Source organism: Arachis ipaensis, chromosome B3 (assembly GCF_059453495.1).
Source record: "Arachis ipaensis isolate K30076 ecotype BB chromosome B3, ASM5945349v1, whole genome shotgun sequence".
Taxonomy (NCBI): domain Eukaryota; kingdom Viridiplantae; phylum Streptophyta; class Magnoliopsida; order Fabales; family Fabaceae; genus Arachis; species Arachis ipaensis.
In genome coordinates, this window is record NC_142438.1 from 17,822,432 (window position 1) to 17,835,837 (window position 13,406).

General features: G+C 34.0%; 2 protein-coding genes across 3 annotated transcripts; both read left to right on the plus strand.

Annotated features, from left to right (window-relative positions):
* Positions 1 to 903: 903 nt before the first annotated feature.
* On the plus strand, positions 904 to 2,799 carry LOC107634279 (uncharacterized). The gene is made up of 2 exons (XM_016337823.3): positions 904 to 1,308; positions 2,406 to 2,799. Exons 1-2 carry the CDS (start codon positions 985 to 987, stop codon positions 2,586 to 2,588), a joined length of 507 nt encoding a protein of 168 aa, XP_016193309.1. The 5' UTR covers positions 904 to 984; the 3' UTR covers positions 2,589 to 2,799.
* Positions 2,800 to 3,878: 1,079 nt separating this feature from the next.
* On the plus strand, positions 3,879 to 6,600 carry LOC107629960 (riboflavin synthase). Of its 2 annotated transcripts, none has more exons than XM_016332930.3 (3): positions 3,879 to 4,692; positions 5,208 to 5,475; positions 6,274 to 6,600. In XM_016332930.3, the coding sequence occupies exons 1-2, from the start codon at positions 4,084 to 4,086 to the stop codon at positions 5,457 to 5,459; spliced, it is 861 nt and encodes a 286-aa protein (XP_016188416.1). In that variant the 5' UTR covers positions 3,879 to 4,083; the 3' UTR covers positions 5,460 to 5,475; positions 6,274 to 6,600. The 2 variants fall into 2 exon arrangements, with proteins under 2 accessions (XP_016188416.1, XP_016188417.1); XM_016332931.3 differs by lacking the exon at positions 6,274 to 6,600 and adding an exon at positions 5,955 to 6,236 and having other exon boundaries at positions 3,918 to 4,692.
* Positions 6,601 to 13,406: the final 6,806 nt, after the last annotated feature.

Here is a 13,406-nt window from a genome sequence, read left to right on the forward strand (position 1 = left end):
GCTGCTATATTTCCCGAATTAGCTTTATATATCCCCTGAACCAGAATTAAATCATAATGATGTAAGACATACTAATATCTGATCTCAACAAATGTTTCTTGTTAAAATATTTTGGTTTCAAGGTTCTTGCTGCCAAAGGAGATTTACTCTATAAATAGATTGCATAGATGTGTTTTACCAACAAAATTCATATATTATATTAGGAAGAATAAAAGTGGTGATAGAAGAATAAGATTATGTAACATAAGAATGATTGTGTTATTTTCTTCTTTTTTTATATTTAGTTTAAATTTATCTTAAATATATAAAGTTTGTAAAAAAAAAGGGTTAACTTTCATAGGATGAAATAGTATTTTAGCTTAAGAATAGTAGGAACTAGAAAGTGCTAGTTTGAGAAACCATAAAATTTAATTCATATTATTTATTCTAAATTTTATAAAAAGAATGTTCTAGAAAAAAAAACTACCATATATTTATATATGCTTTATTCATGTTATTTCAATTCTTTTTATTAAAGATAAAGAAACTCGAACTCGCAACTTCTTAAGTGAATATAGGAAGACTATGCCATTTGAACTATAACTCATTGGCTATTTCAAATTTTTCTTTTAGTTACTAAAATAATGAAATTTAATATAACAGTATAACTATACTATGATTATTATTATTTTATATATTTTGTTCCACACAACTAAAAAACCTCAAAACTAACAACTAAAAAAGAGTTATGGTACATGAACACTAACATCAGCCACTAAAATTAAACCACACATGTATTTATATATAAATATATTGATGGCTGATTTTGATGTACAGATAGTATTTTTGTAAAAAAAAAAATATAAATTTATTTCTTATATTTAAAAAAAAAAAAGAAAGTGAAAACTGAAGCATGAAAATGTCCACTGTAGTTAAAGTTTGAAAGGGCTCCATTCCAAGATCCCCTTCCTATCAAAGAAAACCTAAAAGAAAGAAAGAAAGAAAATGGGGTTTGCATTGAATCTGATAGACTTTGTTCTGTTCCTGTTCTTCCTGTTAATAGCATTCGCTGCACCCCTCATTGATGGACAAACATGTCTTCCTCTCACTTACTTCCCTGAATTTCTCGTTGAGCTTAAGCAATGGTACACCCATGAATACGGTGATTACCTTGTTTCTGAGAAACCTCACTTCTTTGTTGGCTTGGTTTGGCTCGAGCTTCTGTTTCTATGGCCCCTTTCTCTTCTTAATCTCTATGCCCTCTTCGCTTCCAAGCCTTGGTTCAACACCACTTGCTTGATCTATGGTGCATCCCTCTCCACTTCCATGGTAATTTTTTTCTTTTTAATTATTTCTCAATGCTATGTGACAAGATTCATTGGTGACTTGTGTTAGAATCACAGGCTTATATGGATCCTATATTAATATGAATTCTTAGGATTCTCTGAGTTTGCTCTAACGAGATTTAGTTAGTTACATCATAAATTTGTCTTTTGGCTTTCATTGGATTCACCTCGTTCATACATTTTTGCTATGTTGTCTTCCCTTTTTGTTAAGCTTGCAATGTCAGATATAGGTTATGTTAATGATGATCAACTTTGTTATTCAAATACAGAGTTTAATTTTGATGTACTTATGATATAAAACATTTTATACAATCATCCAATCATATTTATTTTTCTAGATGATCATTCATGCGATCAATGTAAAACTTTAAGTAATTAAATGTATGTAAAACTGCTTTACACTTACAATGCATATGTAAAAATTAAACTCTTAAATATGTATATAAAAAGAAAAAATATTGCAGTTATGCAACTTTGAATGTTATTTGGATTAAATTTTAGCAAAACCTATGATCAACTTATATCAAATGGTCTTTATCTTAATAGAATTATAGAAGTCTTCTTTTATCCAAAGAAGAAAAAGATGTTCTATCACATGGCCTTTCTAACAATTAGGTACTTTCCAGTCGTTACCCTACACTACTACGTTGCAATGTCCGCGCATTGCGTCGTAATGGGTTCTATCCCAGTCATGGTTGACTGATCATCAAATAGATGCGTTCTGATGTTTAGGGATGATCAAATAGCAAGTAGGCCAAATTTTACATGGTTAGGTGGTCGAGTAATGAATGCCGATATAGGGGGCATCTGCATTTCGATTGAAAGTTAGCTACATATAGAAAGCAGAAAACAGAGGAAGGGAAAAGATCATAGGTATTTGATTAGCATTGCGGACAAGAACACTGTACCTTTTTAGTTCTTTGGTCTCAGTGATCTAGGATCAATAAACAATTTTCTCTCATACTTTCACATTCAAGGAAAATCTAAACCAGTTCTATCAGCTATCACAGTTGGATTTGGATAATAATCTGTGTCTTGCATTTTTTTAGTTTACATCTTTTAGCTGTGTGTGGATTTCAGGTTGCTGTGTTATCAGAAATGATGCTTTCCAACAAGGCATCCGAGAAGCTATTGAAAATGTACTTCCCTTTCATGGGTTTTGGTGTCTTAGCTCTCTTGCGAGGGTTGATGTCAAATTCTTCGAGGTCATCTTCAAGCAGTGGCCGGAGACCTGCGTTCGCACTGAGGAAAAAACGTGCTTGAAGTGACAGCTGTTGAGTCGAACACGAGAAATCATAATCCCCTCTTTCCCTATAACCAAATTCCAGAACTTGTTTGGGATGTTGACTTTGTATTTAATTCTTTGGGTTCCTATCAATTTTGTAACTGAGAAAAAGATTTTGTATTAGGCAAACTTCAAATTCCATCGTGTTGCATAATTTGCCATGAGAAGAAATAAAATGTTAATGTTGGATAATGGTACCTGTGATTGCTCCAATGTTAAATAATTACAAACTTTGATTATTTAAAATATAGATTTGCAGTTGATGAGGATGTCTAGCTTTAATTTTGGTTGCCCACGGAATTTTTTCATGTACGGTGAACTTCAAATTTCGGACATCTGCTTAAGAGGACGAATGGGATGACCATTCGAATTATCCAAATTTTTTGTTGATAATTATTTAATTTTTAAACCATTTTTTTTAATTATGGGTCAATTTTCAAAACCTAAATATATTTTACTAATATTATTATAAAAAGTATGTGATATACTAAAATACAGAAAAACATGAAAAAATATCATTATAAAGTAGTGACTTACCTAACATTGCATGATATAACTATGATAAAGCGATTTAAATATAACATGATTTAACTTGAAACCTAACCCATCATTTTATACAGAGGGGGAGTACCAGGAGAGGAGAAGGATTGAAAATAGGGGTTAAGATATTCCAAAAGTTGGATGTATCTACTTAGAGAAGTAATTTCAAATAAACATGAAAAATCTAATTTTCTATCTTCAAATTATATTCTTTACTTATTTTTTAATTATAGAATTATATTATTCTTATAATTTTATTATTTCAATTTCATAAACTATATTAATATTAACAAAAATAAAAAGATGTTAAACAAGTATATTGTTACTTCATTATGAATATTTAGATTCTAGTCTCTAATTTGCCATGCTTGTATTCTTGTTTAATAAACTCATTTTTCTAGAATTGCATAATTTCTAATTCATAGTTTTTATCAGCAAATTCTACGTTGTTGTATAAAGAAACATATAATAATCATAATATGCTCTCTAGATGCCTTTTTATTTCTTCTATTTTTATTTATTGATTGATCATAATCCTTTTAATGTTTTAATAAAATGTATTTAAGAATTATTTTTTATGTTGAGATGTTATTTCCTTAAAAAACATTTGTGACTTTCTACTTCAATTCCAATGCACTTAAATAGTTTAGTTCATGATTAGTAGAATTTTATTATGGAAGAAAAACAAAAATAATTTAATAAATAAAAATATATTTTGATAATGTTTTAAGGAAGCTTTTTTCACTATCCAGCTTCATTCACCAGCCAATTGCATTTGCCCCCTTGTCCCTTAATCCCTCATTCCTACCCTGTTTTCACAACTCTCTATTTATCCGCCCCCGGTGTGTGTTGTTCTTGCTGTTTGTTTTCCCTTGCCTCCAGTAGGAAATAAAGAACCAAACAAATAAAGCAGCACACTTGAGCCAACAGAACATGGCATCGCAAATGGCGGCAGCAGCAGTAGTTCCATCTTCTATTGTCTCCACATCCACAACCCCCGAAATCACACCATCAACATACACCTCTCTCCTCCTTTCCAAAGCCCATCACTGTCGCCGCCTCGCGTTCAATCCAATCTTAAAATCCTCTCCACTCCGCCTCACGTTCTTCCCCAATAAACCCAGATCCACCCTTCTCCTCCGCCGCACCAATGCCACCACACCTCAAACTCGATGCCTCTTCACCGGCATCGTTGAAGAATTGGGAACCGTCAAGCAACTCGGCAAGGCCCCACACGGTGGCTTCGACATGGTAATTGCGGCCAAGACCGTTCTTGAGGGCGTTAACCTCGGCGATAGCATCGCCGTTAACGGAACCTGCCTCACCGTAACGGAGTTCGACGCCAACACGTTCACCGTTGGATTGTCGCCGGAGACTCTGAGGAAGACCTCGCTGGAGGAGCTGCAGGGCGGATCGCTGGTAAACCTGGAGCGGGCGTTGACCCCTACGAGCCGCATGGGCGGGCACTTCGTCCAAGGTCATGTGGATGGCACGGGTATCATACTCTCGAAAGTTCCTGAAGGTGATTCGCTTTGGATCAAGGTAAAAAGTTAGTTAGGCAGTTATACTATATTGAAAGCATGTAATCATAATTATTCACTTCAATTTATAGTTTTGAAATATTCTATAAAAATAAAGAACCTGTGATTGTGATTTAGTATGGGTTAAATGTACTCAAGGAGCATGAATCTACCGTTTATATGGCTTGACTTTCTGTTGGCAAGAATTCTGTCTCATACTCCAAATATTGAAATATTGAAAGATGCATTCTGTTCTGTCTGTATATTTTTTACGCGAAGTGTTTTGTGGCACAAAGAAACCTTACTCGAATAGTTAGGAATGCATTATTAATCATAGAGCTCATCATCATGTGTAGAAGTAAAAATGGCAATTATCAGTGTTTAAAATTTTCATGTGTTATATTAACGAATTATTGAGCAGTTTTGCTTCTTCGTTGTGTTGTAATGGTTTGCAGTTTTATCCAATTTCACATATATAAACATGGTAGCGAGAGTGATGGGATGATTTTAAAAAATATATACTGGTACTGATAGTAGGTAAAGGCCGAGAAGGAGTTGCTGAAGTATGTGGTGCCAAAAGGATTTATTGCAGTGGACGGGACGAGTTTGACGGTGGTGGATGTGAATGATGGAGAAGGATGGTTCAATTTCATGCTTGTGGCGTACACGCAGCAGAAGGTGGTTATTCCATTGAAGGAAGTTGGCCAGAAGGTGAACCTGGAGGCTGACATTCTTGGGAAGCAAGTGGAGAGGCTACTTAGTGGATACATTAACATTAGGAGCTCTTGATGCAACTCCTGAAAAGGTAACAATGCTAATGCCGCTCTGCTATGTGCTGGACTGTCTTGTTTTTCCATAATGAATAGCTAAGAAATTTGGATGCATTGGTGGAAAAAACGTTAGACCCTAAAAGAGTATGCTTGGAAAAAAATTTTCCCCTTTCTATAATACTCTAAAGACAAAAGGAGTATTTTTGCACTACCAATTCAGCTTTGTAAGTCATTCGCACTTTCTATTTCCTAATTGCTATTGATGTTGGTACACTTTTAGTGCTAAAGAGCAAGGGAGGGCATCTAAAAATTTCTTTTAGTGAAACGATGTTTTCTTTAGTTCTTAGTGTGATTGTTTGCGCTATTGTGTTGGAAGGAAATGAAATTATTTTGTTTGTTGTTGAATGCTGAATATTTTCGTTCGGTTGTTCTGGCAAAGTCAGGGATGCATCGATGCATAAATAAGCATCAAACTGGAAATAATGTTGTATGCTATTTCTGTTATTTTTTGTAGAGTCCGTGTGCAATGCTAGACATGAATTATCGGAGCTTATGACGTATTTCTATAGACTATAGTCTATGGTCTTCTCTCTGTACTCTGATAAATTGTTGACGTAAATTTGATTTTAGAATAAGCAAATTATTTGTACAAGCTTCAGTTGCAAAGTGTTTGTAGTTAAGCTTAAAAAAATGAACTTATGCTTGGGCTATTAATATATATAAAGGCAGTAAAAGATCTCGCAGTTGAACTGAATTGATACACGATTATGATATATGATTATTGATTGTGGTTTTCTTTTCATCTTTGTGACTAATTTCTAAAATTTGACCAGCCTACATAATTGCCTTGCCAAAAACAATGTGGAGGGCACATGCGACCATCAAGTTTGTATATCCTACTGATTCTGCTGAGGGTAATAGTAATTTGTTGCCGCTCAAATTACCGAGCCATGGTACATTTGCGGTCAAGTTTACTGTTGTCTCTGCTCATAGTATCACTGGGTTCTTGGTTGATTATCTCATGTTTTACTCTGGAATTTTTTTTCAGATTCAACTGTATAATTTGCATTATTTATTGATTGAGATGCTGAGAGATAAAAATTCTTCATGATTAAACTTCAATTTTAAGAGTTATGACTTATGACGACGGTCTTTTATGATTTTCTGGTTTTCATGGCTTGGGAGTTGTACAAATTTTCTGGTTTCTTTTTTTTTTGTCATTGGATTGGACAACCCCCAATCCTAGGTACACAATACACCCACACACTCCTCACACTTTTTATCACATTTTTCCTCAATTGCAATCTCTAGGATTTGAACCTTAGACTCATTGGCTTTGGGTGTTTCTTTTTTTTTTTTTTGGTCGGTGGATTGGACAACCCCCAATCCTAGGTACACAACACACCCACACACTCCTTACACTTTTTATCACATTTTTCTTCAATTGCAATCTCTAGGATTTGAACCTTAGACTCATTGGCTTTGGGTGTTTCTTTTTAACACACTCACACATTCCTCACACATTTTATCACATTTTTCCTCAATTGCATTCTCTATATTTGAACCCTAGACCTTGAGGTGGGGAGGGGGGAGAAATGCCATTAGAGCCAAAGCTACATTGGCGCTTTGGGTGTTTTTAATCCAGGAAAAGTGGTTAATATTAGTGGGGCTTATCATGTTAGTCCAATATGCAATGGGCCCTAATCCTAAAGCCCATTTTATTTCTGCATTTGGGTCACTGTGGGGTCTGGGTAGAGGATGACAAGGTAAATTATCAGTGGGAGTGACAAATGTGCTGCAGCCTGCCAGCTTGGCCCGCTTAACCCACCAAAAGAGGCGGGCCGGATTAAACGATTGAGTCACCTAATTTGCACCATTTATCCCGCGAGGTTTGGCAAGTCGGGACAAACCCATCACGCGACCACTTCTTTCTTTTTCTTTTTATTGTCCTAGCTCATCCCATTTAAAACCCCCTTCTCTCTTTTTTGCTTTTTAAAATTATTATAGTCAAACCTTTCCAAATCCAAAATCCTAAAAAGATCCACCATAACCTAAAAGTCTAAAACCCTCAACGCCTTCCCCTTCCAGCCAGGCAGCTGCCACATTCCACGATTTCATCTCCCAGCCTCCTATGTATTAGGCTGTGTTTGGTTAGTGTCTTTTAGACACAGAGACACAAATATAGATACACAAGTAGACATAGATACATATATATACAATTTTTTTTTATCATGTTTGGTAATGATATTTAGAACACAATTCTCTAATTCAAATGTTTATTTTATCTTAAACATGATCATCACTGTTACCATTATTATCAGTTATTTTTACTACCAATGCTAATTTTTCAACTTCATCCCAAATCAATATCATTAACAAAATTTAATCACTACTTCAACAATTTAAATTAAAAATTGAAACATAATGAAAATATTAGCAATTATTTTTTAAAAATCAAACACTAGTCCACAAAAAAAAAAAAAAAGAAATGAGGATGAGAGGGACGTAATGAGGGTTGAAGAAAGTACAGATCTAACAAAAAAAAAAAAAACAGAAAGAGCTGGAATAAATATGGAAAATGATGGTGGTGAAGCCGTGAGATCGTGGCAGTGAAGCAGTGAGACCCATCACCGCCATGAGACCTGTGATGGTGAATTAGTGATGATCCGCGATGGTGGGGCGACACGATCTGCGATGCTGGGCTGTGAGGGGGTGGACGGTGACGACGTTGCGACTGATTCAGTGGTGGGCAACAGATCTTGAGTGACAACGGTGATGGTGGCAGAGGGAGAAGTGATTGAGGGGAAGAGGATAGATAGAGGCAGAAGAAGAGGGAAGAGGGAAGGAGAGGGAGGAAAAAACGTATTAGGGTTTAAGGTTAAAATTGGAATTTAAAGGAAAAAAAATTAGTGTCTTAGTGTCTTAACTTATAGATGGTACATAAATTTTGTGTATTTATGTCCATCTATGTCTTCTCGTGATTAAATTTTGTGTCTCACCAAACTAAACAAAGGACGTGTGTTACCGTGTCCATGTTTTTAAGAGACATGGATAGTAACCAAACGCTTTCTTAGATTACAATAGTGTCATGGCCTACAACAACATCATGCTAGCACCCACATCTTCTCCAAGTCAGGGACGGACCCAAGTATAAAGAAGAGGAACTTTATAGAGACTTGTATTACTATATAATACGAATGAAATAGATACTAGATAGTTCGCTAAATACTAATGATTATATATAAATAAATGTATATATTTGAAACAAATAGTAATAATTATATATAAATGTATATGCTTGCCTCTTTGTTATATTATGTTTTCTCTCAACATAAAATATAAATTATTTTTTTGTGTTTTATATTAAAAAATATTTTGTTAAATTTAACATACAATGATAATTATTTTGTTAAATTTGATTTAGTATAAAAATTAAAAATAAATAAATAAATAAATCAACTTATAAAAATAGTGATACTTAACTTTATGATACTAACTAATTAGTTGAAATTTAAATTGAAACTTAATTTTTTTAATTAAATAAAACTTAAATTATTAGTAATTTTTTAAAAGTTATTTAAGATAAAAAAATATATTATCTATATATTAATATACTGTATTAATATTTTTTATTAAAATGGTCTTGAATAGTAACTATTTTAGTTAAAATAATTATTTATACCACGAATACTATAATAAGTGAATTTCTCAATTGAATAGGAGATAATAAATAATTAAATAATTTTTTAGGAACATTTAGAAATATAATATTTAATCATGTTAAAAATAAAGAAAAAAACGTTATAAATGATTTTTTTCATTATTTTGAATACTGTAATGTGTGTGAAATTATCTTTTTATTATTTTAAATACTATAATAAGTAAGTGTGTATACAGACGTCTGCGTGTGTAGTTCTAGTTTTTTAATACATATAAATAGTTTTAATTTAAAATTTTAAATATATTTAAACAAATTTGGGTTGGTCGAGTGATTAGCTCAGTCATCCACTTAAATAAGTGTTAGGAGTTTGGATTTTATCTCGTGCATGTAGCAACTTATTAGCCAATGATAGACTCTTAAATGGAGCTCAAATCAACGATGGATTAATGCTTGACCTGTAGGGTACTATGGGAAACAAAAAAGTATATCTATACCTAAATTTTACTTTGCATATTTTTTCTCCCACTGATAAATTTTTCTAGGTTTATCACTACTCCAAGTGTAAAGGCCTAATTTTTTTCAAAATAGAATTTTTTTCTAAAAATCCAGTAAAACAAGCACCTCACCACGTCACCAGTTACTAAACTAGCAGAAGATTGCGTTTTTGAGCCACTTCGATTAGAAATTTCGAAATTGTGATTTCCGTGGTTTGACTCGTTTTGACGAGTCAGACCCGAATCTCGAGAGAATAATAATAATAATAATATAATATAATATATTATTTTACTCGCTTTAGTTAAACCGAAGATAAGTTTAATAATATAATAATCGGGTACAAAATTTACCGGCACGGATTAATGTCGGCACTCTCCGATGGACTTAATTATTCTAATGTATCATCATAGATATTTTATTTCTGAGATAATCATGTTACTAGCATCATTTATACTAGTAGTTCATATATTCACTTTAAGAGTATAATTACTAGTGATCTAATACATCTAACTTTAGTAATTATCTCTTTAATTAATGATATTGTATTAATTAATTCTGGTGACTAACCACCCTCAAGATTTGGCCAGCTTCGATTCTAGCCACCTCCTGCTTCTTTTCTCTTCTCATACATGACCTTGAGAGCCACCTCCTACTTCCTTTTTTTTCCATACGTGACTTTGAGAGAAAAGAATAAGAGAGAGAGAAGTTGAAAACTCCATATCCGTCAAGCTTCTAAGATTCAGCTCTTTTGATTCTAAAACTCCCACAAAAATTCTAAACCAATTAAAGTATTCATCTCTTTTTCTTTTTCACAACCATATCAGATTTGTTAAGGTGAGTTGAAGTATTTTTGTTGTAATCTCCTCTTGATGGTTCGGCCATGCTAAACCTATGGAAGAACTTGATACCGTTGATGTTCTTGCTTAGGAACTCTTGCTTACTAGTCTAAAGGAGTAAGAATCCATCAATTCTGACTTGAGACAGGTGAGAAATTCCTTCCTGAACTTGTGATGAAGATTCGGTCACCATGTATATCTTGGTTTAAAAGTTGATTTTGATTGAAAACTAGGAAGGAAGCGAGCTATAAATCACCTAGAAGAAACCGGTATCTGTGAGCTGAAATAAAGAGGTAAGATTTAGCAAATTAATTGTGAGTTGATTGTGTTTTTGATGCCTGGTTGATGGTTGATTGTTTGATACTTGAAATTAAGTGTTACGTTATGTTTTGATGTATATTTGATGGCTGGAATGCTAAGCGTTGGGCGCCCTCCTCTTGAAATTCCATGGGCGCTAGGTGCCCTCTTTCTGAAACTCCATAGGCGCTGGGAACCCCCTTGGAACCTTATGGGTGTTGGGCTCCCTCCTCTTAAAATATCATGGGCGTTGGGCGCTTTACCATTTAATTCCCTTGGAAGGCACTAAATGCTAGTTATAGGCGTTAAGTGCCATCCATTATGACTTGTGGTGCTAGGCGCCAGCGCACAAGAAAATGGAATTTCGAGAATAACTAGGGAAAAATATAATTTAGTGAAAATTCAGAGGTAAAAGTATAATTACTCAAAAGCTGAGGGGTTAAAATATAATTAACTAAAATTTAGGGGTTAAATTATACATAACTGAAGTCTTGGGGTTAAAGTATAATATTCAAAGTTTAACGGATATAAAAAAGAATTAAAGTAAAAGATGAGGACATAAAGGTAAATAACATAAAAATTTAAGGAATATGATGGTAATTATAGTAAAAGACGTAGAAAGATAAGTAAAAAATCTAGAATCTAGGGATTTCTTCATAAAATACCTAGGGATAGGTACGAGAAGAGGATTATAATTAATTATGGCACTAAAAAGAGACTAGGAACATTGAGAAAAGTATTAATAAGGAAGAGAAGAGATATGAGATTGATCAAAGTGGGTTGGCCCTAAATGACGGAGAAAAGCGAAATCTATAAGCTAAAAGTTGTTTACAGAGATCGATGATTGTTGATTGGGCCTTTGGGCCGAATATAAAAGATGGGGATGCTTGTAGACTGAATTTTCTTTCCAGACATACATCAGCCCTAGAAGTGCTGTTCTTGTAAGGCAAGATCACTTACAGAGGTTATGACATGCATCATACTTGTTGCGAATTCTTTTCTATTATGTATTCTGTTTGAATGTGTGTGTGATTTCTGTATTATTTTCTATATAATGTTTTTTGTATTTTATATTTGTTTGCTGTTCTTTGTATTCTCTGTTTATACACTGCTGGTCTGCTAAACAACAAAAAATTAATAAACTTAACTAATAACTGATGGGGGATTAATGTCGGTTCAAAATTTTCACAAATTAATTTCGTTGCTCGTATAGTCCAAACCGACAAATAACTCTCCAATCAAAGTTTAATTTGGTTGTCAAAAATTCAACCCATTAAAAATAACCGAGAGTATTACTCTCAGATCGTCTTCACAAGGATGGGCAAGTGTGTGTATCAAAGTTGGTTAGAAGTTCAGGGTTGAAAGATATAAGCAAGAAATTAAACTAACAAACTTAACATGCAAGAAACTTAATGGACAAGAAATTAAATCTAGTAATCAAATACTATCTAAGTAATTATGAATCTAACAAGCAATGTATGAATTTAAATCTACTATAAGTGATGAACTAGCAACACTACAATTAAAGCAACAAAATAAAAATTCAACAAGATCAAGTGATGAATTGGGACAAAATGTAATCAAGGACACTAATCCTAAAGAGAAGGAAGAGTTTCTCTCTCTAGAAGTTTAGGAACAAAAAATTATCTACAAAAATTAAGTGTAATGTGTGTATGCTTGATTACCTCCCATTCCCCTTCAATTCTTGGCTTTTTTCCATTCAGAATTAAGTTTTGATTTGGGCCCAAGAAAGGTCCAGAAATAGCTGGAATGTGCAATTTTAAAGAAATCACGCGCTTCATGTCATGCGTATGCGCAAGTTGAACTATGCACAGGTCATGCATATGCGTGAGTCAAGCGTACACGCGAGTGCCAGATCTTCAAAACTTCAATTCTTCATGTTCCTTCCTCTTTTGCATGCTTTCATTCCATCTTCTAAACCATTCTTACCCTATAGATCCTGAAATCACTTAACAAACGCATCACAACATCGAATGGTAATAAAAGAGAATTAAAAATTAACATCTTTAAGACCCAGGAAGCATGTTTTTAACTATAAAGCATAATTAGGAAGAAATTATAAAAGCATGTAATTTTAGAGGATAAATGTAAGAAAAGTTGATAAAACCCACCAAATTTAACACAAGATAAATCTTAAAATTGGGTTCATCAATAACTCCGACATTACTAAGAATCCCCAAGATCTGACCCCCCATTCTCCCTTTTAGATGGAAACGGAAGTGCTTTTCTATGAGCTGGAGCCTTCGTTCATCTACGAGGACCCGATGTTCGAGAGTTATTATGTTTTTGGCGGGAAACCTCGTGTTCGGTTATACGTACTACGCGATAGACCCTTCTTACTCCCACTAGATAGTCGGACTTTAACCCAAACATGCCATATCGTTTTTCTCTTTCTTGGTTACATCCTGACGGCCATTGATATCCTTTTTTCGGTCCTTCGGTCCAAGCTCAGCCTCTGCATTAGGTGGCCCTTGGGCCTGATGCAGGCGACGGGTACATTCTAGATCTACCTCCAGACATCATTATACCTCCGGCACCTCTTTCACTAGCCGAGCAGCTGCAGGCGCAATTTGACCCTCTGGGAGAAGCCTTAGCTCCTATATACACTAATGAACCTGTATTGGGTGGTGGGTGTAAAACCCTGTAAATTAGTAAA

Bases quoted from the DNA above. Each gene is read 5' to 3' on its own strand.
- LOC107629960 (XM_016332930.3), top strand. From the start codon at position 4,084: ATGGCATCGCAAATGGCGGCAGCAGCAGTAGTTCCATCTTCTATTGTC. The intron at 4,693-5,207 runs GTAAAAAGTTAG...TACTGATAGTAG, and splicing joins GTGATTCGCTTTGGATCAAG to GTAAAGGCCGAGAAGGAGTT.
- LOC107634279 (XM_016337823.3), top strand. From the start codon at position 985: ATGGGGTTTGCATTGAATCTGATAGACTTTGTTCTGTTCCTGTTCTTC. The intron at 1,309-2,405 runs GTAATTTTTTTC...TGTGGATTTCAG, and splicing joins CATCCCTCTCCACTTCCATG to GTTGCTGTGTTATCAGAAAT.